Source organism: Papaver somniferum, chromosome 5, assembly GCF_003573695.1.
Source record: "Papaver somniferum cultivar HN1 chromosome 5, ASM357369v1, whole genome shotgun sequence".
NCBI classification, from domain to species: domain Eukaryota; kingdom Viridiplantae; phylum Streptophyta; class Magnoliopsida; order Ranunculales; family Papaveraceae; genus Papaver; species Papaver somniferum.
In genome coordinates, this window is record NC_039362.1 from 162,746,817 (window position 1) to 162,768,301 (window position 21,485).

At 34.6% G+C, this 21,485-nt stretch overlaps 2 protein-coding genes across 2 annotated transcripts; both read right to left on the reverse strand.

Moving 5' to 3' along the window:
• Nucleotides 1–728: 728 nt before the first annotated feature.
• LOC113279968 lies at nt 729–2,720 on the reverse strand. The gene is made up of 4 exons (XM_026528601.1): nt 2,708–2,720; nt 1,768–2,270; nt 1,447–1,681; nt 729–1,213 (listed from the first exon to the last, which is right to left on the reverse strand). The coding sequence occupies exons 1-4, from the start codon at nt 2,718–2,720 to the stop codon at nt 729–731; spliced, it is 1,236 nt and encodes a 411-aa protein (XP_026384386.1).
• A 465-nt stretch (nt 2,721–3,185) lies between these two features.
• Nucleotides 3,186–3,724, reverse strand: LOC113279969. The gene is made up of 2 exons (XM_026528602.1): nt 3,464–3,724; nt 3,186–3,377 (listed from the first exon to the last, which is right to left on the reverse strand). The coding sequence occupies exons 1-2, from the start codon at nt 3,722–3,724 to the stop codon at nt 3,186–3,188; spliced, it is 453 nt and encodes a 150-aa protein (XP_026384387.1).
• Between the last annotated feature and the right edge of the window lie 17,761 nt (nt 3,725–21,485).

Here is a 21,485-nt window from a genome sequence, read left to right on the forward strand (position 1 = left end):
CCGGGCATGAATTTTTCATCACAATTCTCATCCCTATTTATAATCAAATTCACTCATCTCATCTTCAATTCGATAATTAAATGCAACCCACTCACCAAAACGCGTTGTTCTTCTTCAATTCGTCTCTGCAGCTTCATTAATTCGATGTTTTCTCCACTGCAGAAGATAACCCTAACCTATCTCTCTCAAACCTAGCTTCTAGAGTTACTATTCTTGATAATAAAGAAGATAAGGGTGAGAGAGATAGAGATTAAAGGTTTAATTACTGCTAATTAAGGTGGTGGTTGTGTGCAGAGGCGTAAGAAGATGGAGTTAATGGAGGGAGATGGTGGAACTGGTTCTGCAGATGGAAGAGAAGAGAAAATCGAAGTGGGTTTGGTTTCTGTTCGATTAATAGCCTGTTTGGATACCAGAAGCAGAAGTGCTTCTGCTTCTGAGAAGTCGAAAAGTTAGTTTGGCAACTGGCTAACTTTTAAGTTGAAAAGCAAATAAGTTAATTTGGCAAATTCACATAATCAGAAGCCAAAAGTCAAAATATCATCAGTATTTTTATATTTTTTAATGTTGAAAATAATTACTCTGAAACCAACAAATATTTTGATATGAACTTAAATATAACTGTGAAAATGAGATCAATACATATATATATATATATAATTTATATCCATAGATGTTGAGCATAATGTTTGCCGAAATCTAATTAAAGTTACAAAAACTTATACAACATTTCACATAGGCAGGCGGTAATGCAAGGACATGCCCGTTCGAATCCCATCTCGATAAGAATACATTTCATGTCTTCTTTTTTGAGATTCACTAGCAGATAAATTGGCATAAGTTGTAGTTTCAGAAGGATCACTCGGCCCTTCACCAGGAACAATCATGTCATCAATTTCATACTCTAAAAATAAATCGTCTTCCATGGCGTGTCTTCTGATAAAATTATGTATTGCACATGATGCTATAACAATATTTCTTTGCTTTCGCAAGCTATACGATGGCATCATCTTCAAAATAGGAAAACGAGCTTTCAGTACTCCAAAACACCGTTCAATTATATTACGCAATGACGAGTGTGAATGGTTAAATTTCTCCCTCGCACTAAGAGGTAACCTGGTTCCGGGATAATCATTGAGATGGTACCGTTGTCCTCTATATGGAGCTAAGTATCCCAGCATATTTGAATATCCCGAGTCAACTACATAATATTTTCCTGCCCAATCGATAATAATTATCACAGATATCTAAGGTTTCAATGTATAAACTATAATGTATCATGAAAATCCCACCTGTGAACTGTAATTTGCATTGTTAGTGAGTAATTTATTTTTTACTAGCACCCGTTCTTCATAATTTAAGAAGTCATATTTTATAGATTCATCTTTAAGCTTCCACTCTCAAACTAGATAAAAAAGAAAATGAAGTATAACATTAATGGAAATTCACCTGTAGGGGGATGCGGGAACTTTGACTGCGGATCGCTGACAGCTTCCATAAATATTCTTGCATCATTGGCTGTGCCTTCCCAACCAGCTAAAACATAAGTGAAACACATATCAAAATCGCAAACACACATCACATTTTGAGTGGGCAAGGTATTCCTGCCTCGATATGGTATTTGTGATGCACCACTTGGAACTGAAGCACTAATATGAGTTCCATCGATCGCGCCAACACAATCCTACCAACAAAAAATATAGTAGTTATGTTATATTATCCATGTACTTAAACTCAACAACATACATAATTGATGACCAGGGTGTATACCTTAAACCAAGGGTAATACTTATCACGCCTACTCATAATATAAGGATGGATAACATCAAAATTTGGAGATCTGATGACTTCTTTTGAAAATCTGCATATGGCTTTTAAAACTGTCTTGAAATGACGAGATATGGTCTCGTTAGAATGCTGGAACCGATCTGCGACCAACCTGTTACATTCATTGTGCCCTATTGTATACAATAAAATACAAACTTGTTCTTCAACAGCAACATTACGAGTATCACGTAAAAAAACCCGGTATCTCAATATATCACACAAGTCGTACAATACATCAACTTCTAAACGAAGTATTTCTGGGCACCGATTCACATTCCCATTTAGTATGTTATACACATATTGTTTACCAGTTAATGAGTCGGTCCTATAAGGTTGCTTCGGAATACAATTTCCTATATTTTGCTCTACCACATACCTCACGACGAGCTCGACGACTTCATCTTCACTACTTGTTCCGAATTCATTATCTGAACTCATGTAACAACCTGTTAATTCATAAAATACCATAAAAATGTAAGAGAAGCCAGATGTGAAAATGAATAATAGTACACAATTAAAAGAACAGAAAAAAAAAAAGAAAAAGGAGCAAAAAGATACAGACATAATGAAGACAACAATTTTTTCATAATGAAAACCATATATATTATATATATTCTCAAGCCAAGCTATTACATAGGATGTCCTACAATTATCTTCACTGCAAATGATGAGTAATCAAACAATGAGATATACGCTATACTTCTGCATCCTACAAATTAAACCAAAATTACACCAAAATATCAACAAAAATCAAAAAGGCTTGACTTCAGATAGTGTGTTATAACTCCTTCCATATCCCATAGTCTATTTTCCTGTGGTTAGCTAGTAAATATGTGTAACCAAAAAAATTTCATCTAGATTAGTACCACTAGCTTTGATTCACAGTGCTTCATCATTTTAGTCAAAGGTTCCATCTTCAATAGAAACAATCCAATCATCCCTTCGATCTTTCGACATTTTGATAAATGTCTCTCTCCATCCTTGGTTTTGAAGAACTTTCACCGCCTTCACATACGTGTGCCTTCCAACATGTGCCCCCATTGAATCCAAAATTTCTAAGCATTCAGAGATGGTATATTTTGTTTTATCCTCTTGTTTAGCTTTAGCATTTTCAGCTAACATCTTTAACGACTCTCCGATCTCATTAGCCTTGTTTTCTTTCCTGCCACGTCTACTACTAATCGGTGTACGCGAACGGCTACGAAATTGGTTATCTACATTTTCTTCCATCTCACCAGCTACATCACCACTATCATTGGGAACATGGTACTTCTGTGGCTACCACTTGGTGTTTGCGAGCGACGACGAAAATCAACATTTACTTCCACCCTATCAGCCGTGACACCACCATTAGGGAAGACCTATGTATCTAATGGTTGCGTGGGACTTCCATTTTCAGTCATATCTATCTCATCTTCACCATCGGTAGAAGAAAAACCACCTTCTTGTGTCTGTCTAAGATTTCCCGTTGCCACGGTATCACCAAATATAGTTTGTAGCTTCCGATATTCGGGGCAACCAGAGACACGGAACACCTTTGTTTGTGGAAAATTCTGTTAGTTAATGAAAAGTTAGTATTTCATCAAAATAAAATGTTGCTGGATAGCTAAAAAAAGAAGGTAAAGTAGTTGAACACCACCTTCACTTGCTCAACCCACCATTCATTTGAGGCCTCTACGGTACACAAAACAGGATCCCAGCCTAATACGGTGTTATCTTCCACGAGTTTCTTATGATCTTTGTACTTTTCCTTCAACTTGGTGAATTTTTTCTTGAACGACTTCAAAGAATATTTCAACCTAAACTTCTTATGAAACTGCTTCCTAATGTCAGTCCAATCATGCTTTGAAAAGGTTCCTGTTTGCCTATTTTCGCCACATATTCGGACCTTATCTAACATCAACTCTACGAAATGTGACTCATGTACTAGAGACCAATTGGTCGGAACTTCGTTAGCATCTTCAAACGAAGGCAATGGGGATTGGTTTGAACTTGAAGCCATAATCTAATAAACAAGGAAGACGCAAAATGATAAATACTTCCTACTACAGGACATGAATACACTGCAACCAAAGTATCAAATTAACTTAACATTCAGCAGGTCATGGGAGAACTGAAAAATGCTTTATATAAATGCACATCTCATCGCAAATAGACGGAAACCTTAGACGCACCCTTGGAATATGCTAACTGGACTTCATGAGAGGATTGAAAGTTCAGTAGGCATAGCCAACTTGATAACGTTGTTCTTCTCATGATTGATGATACCAAATCAATTTATTATTCATATGATTAATTGCTAAGTAATTCCTTATTCATTAAGACTACACCCACCAGCTCTCTTAAATCATGATAAACATCCCAACCAAAATGAAAATTTTAAAGATTCAACTATACTAACAAAACAAATTAATAGAATCCACAGTCAAAAGTTGTAAGATCTCTAAAATTTCAATTTGTTTCATTTAAATTTTTTAATCTACATCTAATGAAGAAAAATTAAAAAAGATGGGAAAGATGATATCATGACTTACATCAACTACTTACAGAAGTTTTAAGATAATCAGATCTACATAAACAAATCAATATACATTCAAAAAAATCAAAAAAAACAAAATAAATCATGCAACAAATCAAAGTTTTAAGATAATCAGATCAAAGGCTTCGGTACTTCTACAATCTGGAAAAAAAAAATGCTACAAAGAACAGAAATCTCATCAATTTTCTTTAAAGATTTATACCTTTCAATGGTATTACCCCTTTGTACTCTTCCTAATCCAAGCTGCTCTGAAATTTTTTTTTGTTCTAGGAAGACGAGTTCGAATGAGAGAGGAAAGTGTATTAAGAAGGAAAGAAAAAGAAAAAAGAAAAAAGAAAAAAAAGACGACATCACCGAGGAGAAGTTTAGAAGCAACTTCTGGGAGAAAACTCGACTTCCAACTTCTCCCAGAAGTTGCTTCTAAACTTCTCCTCGGTGATGTCGTCTTTTTTTTCTTTTTTCTTTTTTCTTTTTCTTTCCTTCTTAATACACTTTCCTCTCTCATTCGAACTCGTCTTCCTAGAACAAAAAAATTTTAAGAGCAGCTTGGATTAGGAAGAGTACAAAGGGGTAATACCATTGAAAGGTATAAATCTTTAAAGAAAATTGATGAGATTTCTGTTCTTTGTAGCATTTTTTTTTCCAGATTGTAGAAGTACCGAAGCCTTTGATCTGATTATCTTAAAACTTTGATTTGTTGCATGATTTATTTTGTTTTTTTGATTTTTTTGAATGTATATTGATTTGTTTGTGTAGATCTGATTATCTTAAAACTTCTGTAAGTAGTTGATGTAAGTCATGATATCATCTTTCCCATCTTTTTTAATTTTTCTTCATTAGATGTAGATTAAAAAATTTAAATGAAACAAATTGAAATTTTAGAGATCTTACAACTTTTGACTGTGGATTCTATTAATTTGTTTTGTTAGTATAGTTGAATCTTTAAAATTTTCATTTTGGTTGGGATGTTTATCATGATTTAAGAGAGCTGGTGGGTGTAGTCTTAATGAATAAGGAATTACTTAGCAATTAATCATATGAATAATAAATTGATTTGGTATCATCAATCATGAGAAGAACAACGTTATCAAGTTGGCTATGCCTACTGAACTTTCAATCCTCTCATGAAGTCCAGTTAGCATATTCCAAGGGTGCGTCTAAGGTTTCCGTCTATTTGCGATGAGATGTGCATTTATATAAAGCATTTTTCAGTTCTCCCATGAATTGCTGAATGTTAAGTTAATTTGATACTTTGGTTGCAGTGTATTCATGTCCTGTAGTAGGAAGTATTTATCATATTGCGTCTTCCTTGTTTATTAGATTATGGCTTCATGTTCAAACCAATACCCATTGCCTTAGTTTGAAGATGCTAACAAAGTTCCGGCCAATTGGTCTCTAGTACATGAGTCACATTTCATAGAGTTGATGTTAGATAAGGTCCGAATATGTGGCGAAAATAGGCAAACAGGAACCTTTTCAAAGCATGATTGGACTGACATTAGGAAGCAGTTTCATAAGAAGTTTAGGTTGAAATATTCTTTGAAGTCGTTCAAGAACAAATTCACCAAGTTGAAGGAAAAGTACAAAGATCATAAGAAACTCGTGGAAGATAACACCGGATTAGGCTGGGATCCTGTTTTGTGTACCGTAGAGGCCTCAAATGAATGGTGGGATGAGCAAGTGAAGGTGGTGTTCAACTACTTTACCTTCTTTTTTTAGCTATCCAGCAACATTTTTATTTTGATGAAATACTAACTTTTCATTAACTAACAGAATTTTCCACGAACAAAGGTGTTCCGTGTCTCTGGTTGCCCCAAATATCGGAAGATACAAACTATATTTGGTGATACCGTGGAAACGGGAAATCTTAGACAGACACAAGAAGGTGGTTTTTCTTCTACCGATGGTGAAGATGAGATAGATATGACTGAAAATGGAAGTCCCACGCAACCATTAGATACACAGGTCTTCCCTAATGGTGGTGTCACGGCTGATAGGATGGAAGAAAATGTTGATTTTCGTCGTCGCTCGCAAACACCAAGTGGTAGCCAAAGAAGTACCCATGTTCCCAATGATAGTGGTGATGTAGCTGGTGAGATGGAAGAAAATGTAGATAACCAATTTCGTAGCCGTTCGCGTACTCCGATTAGTAGTAGACGTGGCAGGAAAGAAAACAAGGCTAATGAGATCGGAGAGTCGTTAAAGATGTTAGCTGAAAATGCTAAAGCTAAACTAGAGGATAAAACAAAATATACCATCTCTGAATGCTTAGAAATTTTGGATTCAATGGGGGCATATGTTGGAAGGCACACGTATGTGAAGGCGGTGAAAGTTCTTCAAAACCAAGGTTGGAGAGAGACATTTATCAAAATGTCGAAAGATCGAAGGGATGATTGGATTGTTTCTATTGAAGATGGAACCTTTGACTAAAATGATGAAGCACTGTGAATCAAAGCTAGTGGTACTAATCTAGATGAAATTTTTTTGGTTACACATATTTACTAGCTAACCACAGGAAAATAGACTATGGGATATGGAAGGAGTTATAACACACTATCTGAAATCAAGCCTTTTTGATTTTTGTTGATATTTTGGTGTAATTTTGGTTTAATTTGTAGGATGCAGAAGTATAGCGTATATCTCATTGTTTGATTACTCATCATTTGCAGTGAAGATAATTGTAGGACATCCTATGTAATAGCTTGACTTGAGAATATATATAATATATATGGTTTTCATTATGAAAAAATTGTTGTCTTCATTATGTCTGTATCTTTTTGCTCCTTTTTCTTTTTTTTTTCTGTTCTTTTAATTGTGTACTATTATTCATTTTCACATCTGGCTTCTCTTACATTTTTATGGTATTTTATGAATTAACAGGTTGTTACATGAGTTCAGATAATGAATCCGGAACAAGTAGTGAAGATGAAGTCGTCGAGCTCGTTGTGAGGTATGTGGTAGAGCAAAATATAGGAAATTGCATTCCGAAGCAACCTTATAGGACCGACTCATTAACTGGTAAACAATATGTGTATAACATACTAAATGGGAATGTGAATCGGTGCCCAGAAATACTTCGTTTAGAAGTTGATGTATTGTACGACTTGTGTGATATATTGAGATACCGGGGTTTTTTACGTGATACTCGTAATGTTGCTGTTGAAGAACAAGTTTGTATTTTCTTGTATACAATAGGGCACAATGAATGTAACAGGTTGGTCGCAGATCGGTTCCAGCATTCTAACGAGACCATATCTCGTCATTTCAAGACAGTTTTAAAAGCCATATGCAGATTTTCAAAAGAAGTCATCAGATCTCCAAATTTTGATGTTATCCATCCTTATATTATGAGTAGGCGTGATAAGTATTACCCTTGGTTTAAGGTATACACCCTAGTCATCAATTATGTATGTTGTTGAGTTTAAGTACATGGATAATATAACATAACTACTATATTTTTTGTTGGTAGGATTGTGTTGGCGCGATCGATGGAACTCATATTAGTGCTTCAGTTCCAAGTGGTGCAGCACAAATACCATATCAAGGCAGGAAGACCTTGCCCACTCAAAATGTGATGTATGTTTGCGATTTTGATATGTGTTTCACTTATGTTTTAGCTGGTTGGGAAGGCACAGCCAATGATGCAAGAATATTTATGGAAGCTGTCAGCGATCCGTAGTCAAAGTTCCCGCATCCCCCTACAGGTGAATTTCCATTAATGTTATACTTCATTTTCTTTTTTATCTAGTTTGAGAGTGGAAGCTTAAAGATGAATCTATAAAATATGACTTCTTAAATTATGAAGAACGGGTGCTAGTAAAAAATAAATTACTCACTAACAATGCAAATTACAGTTTACAGGTGGGATTTTCATGATACATTATAGTTTATACATTGAAACCTTAGATATCTATGATAATTATTATCGATTGGGCAGGAAAATATTATGTAGTTGACTCGGGATATTCAAATATGCTGGGATACTTAGCTCCATATAGAGGACAACGGTACCATCTCAATGATTATCCCGGAACCAGGTTACCTCTTAGTGCGAGGGAGAAATTTAACCATTCACACTCGTCATTGCGTAATATAATTGAACGGTGTTTTGGAGTACTGAAAGCTCGTTTTCCTATTTTGAAGATGATGCCATCGTATAGCTTGCGAAAGCAAAGAAATATTGTTATAGCATCATGTGCAATACATAATTTTATCAGAAGACACGCCATGGAAGACGATTTATTTTTAGAGTATGGAATTGATGACATGATTGTTCCTGGTGAAGGGCCGAGTGATCCTTCTGAAACTACAACTTATGCCAATTTATCTGCTAGTGAATCTCAAAAAAGAAGACATGAAATGGATTCTTATCGAGATGGGATTCGAACGGGCATGTCCTTGCATTACCGCCTGCCTATGTGAAATGTTGTATAAGTTTTTGTAACTTTAATTAGATTTCGGCAAACATTATGCTCAACATCTATGGATATAAATTATATATATATATATGTACTGATCTCATTTTCACAGTTATATTTAAGTTCATATCAAAATATTTGTTGGTTTCAGAGTAATTATTTTCAACATTAAAAAATATAAAAATATTGATGATATTTTGACTTTTGGCTTCTGATTATGTGAATTTGCCAAATTAACTTATTTGCTTTTCAACTTAAAAGTTAGCCAGTTGCCAAACTAACTTTTCGACTTCTCAGAAGCAGAAGCACTTCTGCTTCTGCTTCTGGTATCCAAACAGGCTATAAGGGATGAAAATATAGGCGGCTAGGCTGTTAGGAGAGATCATCGGATGATGATGTCTTGAAGGATAAGCTGTCGGATGAGGCAGCTTTAACAAATTTGACGGCTCTGGCGAGGAAACGGGTTTGGGTTTTGGATCTTGGTTCTTGGGTTCTCTACCAAGCCCGTGTATTTGCACACGGATTGCAACTGATGCACAAGCGGATTGCCAATAGTGCGCAAGCGCATTGCGGCTTCTCTTGCGTGATATTCCTTCGCGCTTCAGGACCTTCTCGCGGGAGTTTTGTTTGTCTCTCTTCCTTAGTCACTAGTCATCATTCTTCTCTTCTTTTGGCTTCTCAATTCATCCAAGTTTTATTTAGTACCTAAAAACACAAAATTAATTAATAATATTATTTATTCTTGAAAACAATGAAAACATAGAATTTAGGTTAGAATAAAGAATTAAACCACAAAAGATGAGATAAATGCCAATAAAAAGGTATAGAAATATGCACTATTTGGCACTCATCAATTGATCTAACCAGACGAATGAGTTTATTAGATTAAACATAAGATTTGTTGTCAACGACTCACTAAATCTTATAGCAAAGATTGATTAGAGTGGTTACCAAATAGATTCTTCCTTTGCTATTTGGAATACGATCCAAAGGACTTGTTATTCACGTGCGTGACTCTAGAAGTCGAAGGCGCATGGATACTGAGGGAACTAAGTAGCTAGGGGTAGTCTGCTTGGTCTCAACTATACGAAGTTGGTTTAGATTTTGTATAGCGGCTTAATTCTGGGAGTATTCAAAACTGGACTAGGTCCCGGGGTTTTTCTGCATTTGCGGTTTCCTCGTTAACAAAATCTTGTTGTGTCTTTTACTTTGATTTCTGCATTATAATTGGTATTATAATAAAGTAAAATACACAAAAGTTAACTCTGATATACTTCATAGTGATCCTATAGAGTTTAGTTATAACTGAGCCTATTATCAAGTATCACACTTTGTTTGTCGTATTGTCTCTATCTCGTATCCGTAGACAATCATACAAAGTGTGAATACCGAAGTTGTTGTATTATCTCGACTTTGTCCATAGACGATCACACTTGGTAAGAGGACTTATAGGTTGAAACACAAAAGATTGTGGCGTATTTGGGTACCCTCGTCTTTCCACAGAGTCACTATTTGATCTCCGATTAACTCCAAATTATGCTTGAAAAAACTCACCAGGAAACCACCTAGTCCTGCTGATTTTTTTGGTTTCATTTGTTTGTCTACTTCCCAAACTTCACTAGCTATAGGTATTTTTAATAGCGACTCATTTTCTTGATACGTAACAATTATAGAGATTAAGCCAATAGCTCCTAATCCTGAACAGTATGGGAGGCATTAAAGAGATTAGAAAAGTGTTTCCTTAGCTCTTCAACATTGAGAGGTTTCTGAGTTACAACCTCCGCATTCTGATTTGTTAGGTAGTCAGTTATTTCTCTTTCTTCTTTTTACAGTTTTAGTATGGAAATTTTTCGTATTACCACCCCCCCCCCCACCCCCCCTCCCCAACAATGTTATCTTTGGATAACTGTTTTGCAATTGCCTCTTGTTTGTCGTATAAAATTCCTAACTCTAAAATTTCATCATTAATATGGTTTTGTTTATAATGACGGTGTTTTGCTATATTTATACCTTCCAACTGTTTTAAATATTTTAGAATCTTCCTATGAGGAGCACCAAATGTATTTTTCTCTCTCCATAAAACTAGATTTTACCCTAAACTAGCAAGATTAGAGATTAAGACCTCGGATACATTTATCAAGGACTTATCCCAGGAAGTATGAATAAGATATATACATGACTTCTCCTTAAGCTATGTATCGAAGAATTTGGTGTAGTTCATCTTAGAAGCAAAACTACCATCCAAATCCATCCTTAGGGGATAATGGTTAGAACCAATATCTGATAAATGTGTAAGTTTAGTTTCAAGATACCAAATTTATAAATCAATGATTGTTCCAAATGAACTTACTACCCGTGAAACCTAAACCAAAAAGATCTGACCTCTCCAATAGCCTCTTGAAAGACTCAACCTCCAAACTATTAAAAGGCAAACCCAGGTTACTCAAATCTCATATTCATATCCATATTATTTCATATTGTAATACTGTAACAGATATCTCTTCCAAAAAATTTCAAGATTCTTTCATGTTAGGCCTATAAGGATAACCATAATAAGCAGTGAACAACTATTTTTCCATAAAAATTTATTTTGACAATAATATTAAACATATTAATGTTCAAATCCACAACTTCGAAAATGAAACTACCATGCTAAATTTAAGCCTCCGTCTTTGTTAATAGGGTCCATTAGATTGATATTTTGAAAATCAGATAAAAGATTTTTGATTTTTAGTCTCAGATAAAAAGAGTACATCAGGATTCTCTGTTTGGCTATTAATTTAAATTTAAGGCTTTGGATTTTAACACACATAAACGGTTTAATAATTGAAAGAGATCTAAATTTATCCTACAACTATGAAGTTTTTATCCGTATTATATCACTTCAAATTATAAACAACAAACTATCAAAACAAAATGGTGGATTGAATTAAACATGATATGAAATTTGAAACTAAGACTTGAATAAGAAATAAGTATCCGAGCTCCTTTTTTTCTTCTTTCAATAGAGGTTTCCATAAGAGCATCAATATTTTCATCAAGTGAAATTGAACTGTAGTGTTATGAACAACATCATCCATCATCCATATAAGAACCGCATTGATTATAAATTTTCCATAAGAAATAGAAGATGAAGGTGTTAAGAAATTTTCATAGGATCTAGATGATGATTTTGATTTTGAAGTTTCATTGGAAGAAGACGAGAAGGTTATGTTGAAAACAAGTTTTAGAGGTTTAACAAACTCAGAAGGAGGAGTATGACAATTTTCGTCCTCTAAAGACTCGAGTTGTGGGTTTATTGGTTCTAAAGATTGTTGATCCTTTCACTTTGATGAATTAGTGGTTGGTTAAGCACATCCTCTAAAAGTCCATCATCAGGGTCTTGAAAATCCCATTTTGAAAAATCCTAGTAATTAGGAATAGGAAAAAAAAGAGGGTTTTCATGAGATAATTCCAAAAAATCCTTTTTCAAATAAAAGACTCTGGAAACTCTTCAAGATCTGATTCATGGCCATCCAAATAAATAATGGGTCCCTGCAAATGTGTTAGACGAATGTGTTCCAGGAAAGTCCCATTAAGCATATCAAGGAATTGGTATTTATCTAACATTCTTGATCTTCATAAAAACTAATTTAATGACTCTTTATGAACTCAATACATAATTCTGATTGTGTTAGAGCGTAGCTCGGTTGAACCCACCAACCGTTGGTATGTCAAGTTTGGTTGTCATATTTTAGTGAATCAAAACTCATTTTAAGAGTCGCTTGATTATGTATTAGAGTCAACTTCGTATAGGTTAGATTGAAAGTATTAGGATATGAGACATTACATGTATTGCGAAGACTTGAATAAGTGAAGACGTAAGAAGATACAATGACAACATCATCCTTCCACTTGAGGTTAGTGATATTTCACTTGAACTGTTTCATTCCCTAACGTATCTTTCAAGTCGTTCATATTGAAAACGAAACTGCGAAGCATGAACACTCTAGATAGACATAGTATTAAGGAATACAATATGAAGTTTATTGCTTAACCATTAAACTTTGTAGATAAGACATCGACATAATAGTTTAAATGCTATCGTGATTATGTATGGGAATGAGGTGAGGATTTCATCCTAGGAAACAATGTTTTTACATGTGTTTTAAGGAAGTAAGTTCATAAACTTGTTTATGAATCGAAAAGAAAATCGCCAGGCGTTATTGGGATTGCTATTCATTGCATATCTTGTGAACATCCAATATGTGTGATTTAGTATAACTGCTCACGACTTGTTTGTGTTCTAGGTAAAACTATTCACAAAGGCCTGACTTATGTATTGGTATGACTTTTATTAGTGAAACCGATCTTAAGTAATCACCTGAGGTGGTATGATCGAGTTTGTGATTTGTTGAACTGAATCTGGGTAAAGGGGAACCGATCCTATGAAGAGGTGCGACACATCACAAAGGGGAATAAATCCCTGTATGAGGTGCATCAAGTTTTTAGCAGAAAGGGGAACCGATCCTATGGACATGTGGAACACGTTTTTAGGAAAAGGGAACTGATCCTATGGACATGTGAAACACATATAAGTTAGATACCATATATATATATATATATGTGGGAAACCGATCCTAGTACCTAGTGTACAGAATTTTGGAAAGCTAGTGTGACTATGCACAGTACTCACATGGAGGTAGAACCTAAACTTGTTTTGGTAGAACCATTAAACCCATGATTTGTGATTCAGTGTTCTTGATCAATCACATAGTTCTTGAAATTCATATGAACCAATTCTAAACTTGTTTGGAAGTGTGCCAAATCGGTTTCAAGGTTGTAAGTATGAAAGAGGACTTACAAAGTAAGGATGTCGACATACTTCGAACACGTACAGTAATGTATATCTTTTATTGTTCAAAGTTATTCCTTAATAGCTACAAGAAGAAAATCCCAGGATCGAAATATAAATAAGTTAAGAATCTTTTAATTAAGGTTGTTAATTTTATTTTAGGAAAATGAGAATTAGTAATTTACTAGTTGGGATTTTCCAAAGAGATTTTCAGTCATTATTTTGGACAGAGCATTTCCAGGAATTATGGAAACCGAATTTGGAATATATTGAATATCTTTGAGAATATTTTCGGTTTTGGAAATTCCTTGGTGTCCAAACTTCCTTGTCTATAAATACTTTTTTTTTTTGATCGGTAAAGAATTTGATGCTGGCGAGTTTCGAACTCAGGTGATAGACACATTTTTGTGTCTAATTTGTCCTCAATGTCCGTATTTTTGGAACTCTATTTTTGTACTAATATTGTGTTTTTATGTATTTTTAGGAAATAAACATTTTTGAAAAATTCGGCTCGAAAAGTTGATTTTGGCACCCGGAGGACAAGTGTTATTCGGACTCTCGCTTTTGGATAAGGGGTAACCTAATTACTAAGGGGCACCCCTAGGTCACCCCCAAGGCAGCTGCTATTCGCACCCCTACTCTGGATAGGGGGATACCAGTTTCTTCCCCATTTGAAACGATTTTGGCGGGAAATTTCTAAACAGTTCTGGCAGAATTTCGATCGTCAAAATGAAGGGGTTATGGGTCGATTCAATGGCTGAAATTTGGTATAGAGATGTGATATAGGTTAAGGAACATAGTATGGGTGACATGATCGATCAAATTTGGTTGGAATTTTCGGTATGATTCACACACCCAAAACAGAGCACGTGTACTGTAACACGAGCAAAATTGAAGTTCTTGTGTGCATGGGGGAGTTCTCCTGGCGTTGGAAGAGTGTTGAGGCGTGAATAAGTCAAATTGGAGCGTGCTGGACTAGAGAAAACGCGTGAAAAGCTAAAACAGGAAAGAAAATATCCGAAAATATTTTCTTTCATTGCCGAGGATTTGTGGAGTTATGGAGGAGATTCGATGCATGCTTCGGGTTTAAATAGAGTCCTTGGAGGTCAGAGAAAGGTTGTCGAGAGTCTGGGGGGCTGAGGAGAGCCAGAGAAGAAGAAATTCGAGTTTTCCGAAACTCGGTTTCTGCTGCTGATGAAGAACACGAAGAACGGACCTGCAACAACAGTCGTTTTTCTACAGTAGTAACGACTAACACCTGTGGGTCGTAATCAGGCAGTCTTATTTTCCACAACGTTTGCGACAGAGCTTCAGCAGTCTTATTTTATCACTGAGGGTCGTAGTTCTCTGGTTTTATTGTATTTCTCATATTCTCATCATTTGTAAACTTTTTGAGCCATAATAAATTATTTTGAGAGCATTTTTACTATGATGAGTTAAACCCCAACACTGGGACGACGGAGGAGGCCGAGCTTCATACATGGGTAATTTTATTAATTCTTTTTAATACTTTTGCATTAAAAATTAATTGAAATATGATTTGATTAAATTGGGTGTTATTTGATTAGATGGATCATGCTTAGCTTAGGTGATTTGATGTTCCATGCTTAACATTTACAATCAATGTTTTGAGAATCTACTTTGGAAAAATAAGAGTCAATATATGTTTTGAGCGATTATTGTTGAGAATAAATCATTGAGCCCTATGTTATGAAGATTGGCCGAATCATTAGTCCCAGTACCTCTCTACCAATTTGTCAATATTTTTGTATATAATTTTTATAAATCTAAAAATCCTTCACCTTCACAAGTCTTAGAGTTCGAACCTTCATTACTACAACCCACGAAAAATCTCTAATCATCAGGCCACTGGTATCATCAACTAGTGACTTTACCATTGTACTACAGTGGCACCTGCCTTGTTTATAAATACTTGAAGTTTGTATTTCTAGCAAACTAATCCTTCGTGACAGCAAACTTCCTCGGTTGTGTTATTACTGGTGTAGCCGCCTATTCGGAGAGGAGAGTAACCTAATTAGGCGCAATCTCTTACGGTCGCTAAGTTTAAAGTCTTGTTTGGGATTGAGAAGCTCTACGAGTACCATTGGTGGGAAACTAGATAATTGCGGTTTATCTTGTGTTTTCGATTGATTTGATTGACTAACGGTGGTTGAACTTTGATTGCACCTAATTTGTTTATGCTTGAGAATATTCTCTTCTGATATCAGATTCACTCAAACTAGATCGAAGTTTCGACATGGATATTTAGACTGTTGTTAGTGCTAAAGACGATCTTGTGATAATCCATTGTTTACAGACTCCGTTCTGTGCGTGATTGATCACAAGAGATTCAAGTTGTTGTGTGCAGGTGTTTATTGGAGATCTAAGAAGATTTGAAGACAAAAAAGATATTGAAGATTTCTGATTTGGGGTTCATAATCCTTGGTATGCACAATACTTATTTCGGTATAAGAGGATCCAACTATAATCGGTTTATCCTTGTGGTAGATTGGATTGATTAGTTGTGTATATCAGCATCAATACAATTCTTTGTGATTAAAAGTATTAATTGCAAAATCTTAATAATTACTTCGGTGATTAAACATAAGATAGATCTAAGAACCTGACGAAGGAGTTTATGTTAAGATAAACAGAAGAGCCTTTGTCCGACTCATATCACTTGGTTGAATAAAGTTGATACCAAACAGATTTGTTGTTCCTTTACTATTTGGATTACGAACCAAAGGAATTGTTCCAATTACGTAACTTATTCATAAGTTGGAGGCGTCGGAATACAGACGGAACTAGGTGAACTATAGGTTTAGTTGCTTGGTCTCAACTATACGAAGTTGGTTTAATTTTGTGTAGCGGCTTAATCCTGAGAGTATTCAATTCTGCACAAGGTCCCGGGGTTTTTCTGCATTTGCGGTTTCCTCGTTAACAAAATCTTGCCGTGTCATTTACTTTATATTTCCGCATTATAATTGTTTTATTATAATTAAAGTAAATTACACAAACATTTATTCCTATTTACTTGATAAGCAATCCTATTGTGTTTGGTTAAGTTCGAACCCTTTGTCAAGTAAACATACTTCGTTGTTGTATTTTCTCGATCTCGTATCCATAGACGATCACACGAAGTGCGAACCGATTAGTTGAATTGTCTCGACTCAGTCCATAGACAATCACTTTCAGAGAAAAGACTTATAGGTAGGAAAAGTTTTAGCTTGAGGTATATTTGGGTACCCTCGCCTTTTCAATTGGTATCAGGCAAAAACGAAAATATCTAACAATCTGTGTTTGATGCGATCCAACCTATAAGAATTGAATCTAATGGTCGATTCAGTTAACGTAATGGCAGGATTTGACTACTTTATAAGATCGTGGTGGAAAACACGTATGAAATATGTAATACTTTTATTCCTAAACCTGTTAGGAATTATGCTTATGTATGTCTTGAGTGACTTACATAATCCTTTGGCTATCATAGGATTGTATAGCATTATTGTGAGTAACGATGATACAATGGCCTATGTGACATGTTGTATCTTGAAAATGCATAAGATTCTGCTCAAATTTTTTATGAACATCGGCTATTGTGTTCTGGCAAAATCAGGAATCTTAAATATATTTTGGATAGCCTACCAAAGTATACACATGTACATTTTCAGATCAAGAACTGTCAATGTTTCGCTTTCTAGGATGCGATTTTGGAAAATATGTGATCCTATAAGGAATGAGTTTTCAGTTAATAATTCTATTAACAATGGTTTGCTTCATACACCTACAATTGTTATAATGAAGCAAGTGATCTTTTGAAATTTTATTGGGATTATGATTTTGATGGTATTTTTAACAAATATCACATCTTGTTCAAATATGTCTCTGTATACTCTAGTAAATTCTTCAATATACTTCAAGTAATATTTTCAACTTTTGGTAATAAAAGAGTAAACATACTTTTGGACAAAAACGTGGAATCAATCCGAAATAAAGATCCAATCCATGAAAAACCGGTTTTCCAAAAGAAGGACCTAGATACAAAATCGGAATTGTTTCCCCACAAGTCACGGTTTCCGATTTTGAGAGTATTTCCTAAAACTAGTTATTCCCAGTTTTTGATATCAAGTCTTCCTATAAAATATAATCTCTTGCTATGTGCTCATACATATTGGGGAAGATTGATCGAAACCGTAACTAGGGTTTTTCATATTTTCACAAGTATGGAAAAAAGGAAATCAAGAACCAATTCCGCTAATAATCGGATCAGGATTGAGGACATTGATAAAATCAGATTTCCTAACAGTATTATTAACAAGCATGATTTCGCTAGTTTTGTTGACGGCTCTTGTTACAGGAAATACGATATTCTTAAGTGAATGGATTTTACCACTGAAAAGAAATTTGATCCAGATGTCCAAGAAAAGGAATATGTGAAGTTTTTTCAAGATCGAAGCTGGGGAAAACTTTTTGGTTTTGAAAAATATTCACCTGATATGGTAAGAGTTTCTTATTCAAATATTCATAATATTGATCATAAGAAACTTTCCTTTGTTACTCTTGTTGGTCAAGTAATCTACTATGTTGATCGTAAGACAGTATCTAATATTATTAATTACAATGAGGAATGTAGTCACTTGATTACTGGAGTTGAAATTGAACATGATACCATTTCAACACATCTCACTGGAAGATCAACAAAATGGGAAAAAGGTAGATTGCCAACAAAAGATATACCTTTCCACCTACGACTATTTGGTAAACTTGCTTTAGCTACCCTATTTGCAAGTACAAGAGATAAGTCTGTTTGGGACAAAGATTTTGCAGAATTTGTTTACTTTATGTTAAAAGGATATCCTCAAACTGATATTTGTGGGATTATTGTCAGTCAGATGATAAAAATATCAGAGTCTATTGATTCTTCAGGAATAAAGAGACTTATAGGTTTTCCCTGTATAATTATAAAGATTTGCAAATTAATCTTAGATGATGAGATCGATGATATGAGAAGCACTACGGCAGTATCTAATAAGATAATAGGTCAAATGATTGGAGGAAAATCCAGTAATAAAATGGGTGTTAAAAGAATTTCACCAAGCTCCTGCAAGAAATCCCTTCTTGTTCATCTTGAAAATCTTGGTAAACAACTTGATTGTTTTCAAAAACAGCTGGGCTTTGCTGCTCGCAAAGATACAGGAACTCTTAAAGGTATTCAAGAATTTGAATCATAGTTTTGGGATCAAGAATCAAAAATTGAAGAAGAGCGACAGAGAGCACTTGATCCCAAGGAACGTTCTTCCAAATGAATAAGAAAAGGAAAAATATACAGTAGTTTTTGATTATTTCATTAATTGTATTATGTCTATTATGAATAAAATTATTTGATTTATAATTTTTCTTGTGATGGTTTTCTTGAATGTTGTATTATTGCTATAGATGTTTATGGGATGTTTGGTTTCGGTTTTATTACTTTGATATTCGATCTTATAATATTGTGAACCCTTATGGTTTGGGTGACTTTTTGATTAGCAGAATTAAGTTCTATCCCATGTTGGTAGGCTTTATCAAAGGATCATGAGGGGTTCTGGTAGAAACAATATGTGAAAAGGTCACAATATGTTGAATCGGTTTTGGTTTAGCATAAAAGCATATGTGTTTCGACGGTTTTCAACTTTTGCTTGCAATTGTTAAAACCGGTTTTCAACCTTTCTCTGGTAAAGGTTGGTTGTTGTTATCCTTTTGTTTTGCATAAGGATGACAACATAATGATATTTCGATATCAATTCTCCCTGGAAAAAGATGCAAACATATTGGAGAAGTGGATGCGAAATTTGAGGTAACAATGTTGTTAGTTAATTGTTTCCCCGTTTAAGAAAAGCCTAATTTTCATTTCATATATATTTTGCTTTTTCTTAACAAAATTTCGGCACAATTGATGTTTTATTCCATTATGTGTGTGATTCAATTGGTTCCGGTTAAGAAAAACTATTGTTATCTTGATTTATTGTGTGGTATCAATTGTTTAGGCTTACAAAATTTCGGTGCAATTGCGGTGTTTTAATGCTTATGTTGATTCAATTGCTTCCGGTTGAGGTCAATAATTTTGCAAGTTGATTTATTTGGTTTGTATGAATTATTTATGGCTTAACGAAAAGGTTTACGGGATGGATTGTTTAGTCCGATTCGATTTCGGATAAGAGAAGCTAAGTTTATCTTAGTTAAACTTATCAAAGTGGAGGTTTCGGTTATTCAAGTCTAATCGAATGCCTTAACAAGAAATGCTAGTTAACTAACCTAGTACTTTTCTTGTTTAAAATTGAAAGGTCTAAGTTATATGGATAATTAGAACCTGATGAGAAAAATAGAGTTATCTTTATTTTGGTCTTATCGAATGAAGCGATTGTATTTGTACAATCGGTTTAGCAAAGGGACTAAGTTGCTTAGTTTATTTTTGGTTTGCTAAACTAAATTGGGAAAATTTCTTCGGTCAATTGTTTCCTTGATAACATATCAAAACAAATTACTTTGTAGTTTCGGTTTTGATATTGGTTATCAAAAATGGTGTGTGGAACCCTCGTGCTTAACTCTATAGATTTGCAAGTCTATTTGTAAGATTATTTTCGTGTTGTCCTTTATTTTTTCGTTTCTTTGTCATTTTGTGACAAAAAGGGGGAGAAATATATGGATTAAACAAGTGATACTGGTATTGATTTTATATTGATTGGTATCACTAAGGAAAAGAACAATTGTGCTTAAAAGTTTATCTAACGAAAGAGTGAAAGCATAAACTAAGGGGGAATAGCATATCATATTAATTAGTATAACAAAGACGTGTGGATTGATGAAATCCACCTATCTCGCATTTATGGGGAGTATTAGCTTTGTTATTATAATGTCAACAGCAGCATTTAAGGATTGAATGAATGCAGGTTTTTGTGCTGTTGAATTCGGGAATCAAGCGTATTACAATGAATTCTTGTAATTTGTTTATCCATATGATTGTAAGAGTTTTGTCACTAAAATTGACAAAGGGGGAGATTGTTAGAGCATTGCTCGGTTGAACCCACCAACCGTTGGTATGTCAAGTTTGGTTGTCATATTTTAGTGAATCAAAACTCATTTTAAGAGTCGCTTGATTATGTACTAGAGTCAACTTCGTATAGGTTAGCTTGAAAGTATTAGGATATGAGACATTACAAGTATTGCGAAGACTTGAAGAAGTGAAGAAGTAAGAAGCTACAACGACAACATCATCCTTCACCTTGAGATTAGTGATATTTGACTTGAACTGCTTCATTCCCTAACGTATCTTTCAAGTCGTGCATATTGAAAATGAAACTGCGAAGCACGAACACTCTAGATAGACATAGTATTAAGGAATACAATATGAATTTTATTACTTAACCTTTAAACTTTGTAGATAAGACATCGACATAATCGTTTAAATGCTATCGTGATTATGTATGGGTATGAGGTGAGGATTTCATCCTAGGAACAAATGTTTTTACATGTGTTTTAAGGAAGTAAGTTCATAAACTTGTTTATGAATCGAAAAGGAAATCGCCAGGCGTTATTGGGATTGTTATTCATTGCATATCTTGTGAACATCCAATATGTGTGATTTAGTATAACCTCTCACGACTTGTTTGTGTTCTTGGTAAAACTATTCACAAAGGCCTGACTTATGTATTGGTATGACTTTTATTAGTGAAACTGATCTTAAGTAATCACCTGAGGTGGTATGATCGAGTTTGTGATTTGTTGAACTGAATCTGGGTAAAGGAGAACCGATCCTATGAAGAGGTGCGACACATCACAAAGGGGAATAGATCCTTGTATGAGGTGCATCAAGTTTTTAGCAGAAAGGGGA

Excerpts from the sequence above, each read along its gene's own strand:
- LOC113279968 (XM_026528601.1), bottom strand. Across the intron at positions 1,682-1,767 it reads AGTATTACCCTTGGTTTAAG|GATTGTGTTGGCGCGATCGA; the intron begins GTATACACCCTG and ends TTTTGTTGGTAG. Across the intron at positions 1,214-1,446 it reads GTTCCCGCATCCCCCTACAG|GAAAATATTATGTAGTTGAC; the intron begins GTGAATTTCCAT and ends TCGATTGGGCAG.
- LOC113279969 (XM_026528602.1), bottom strand. The coding sequence starts at position 3,724 with ATGTTAGATAAGGTCCGAATATGTGGCGAAAATAGGCAAACAGGAACC. Across the intron at positions 3,378-3,463 it reads GGTGGGTTGAGCAAGTGAAG|AATTTTCCACAAACAAAGGT; the intron begins GTGGTGTTCAAC and ends ATTAACTAACAG.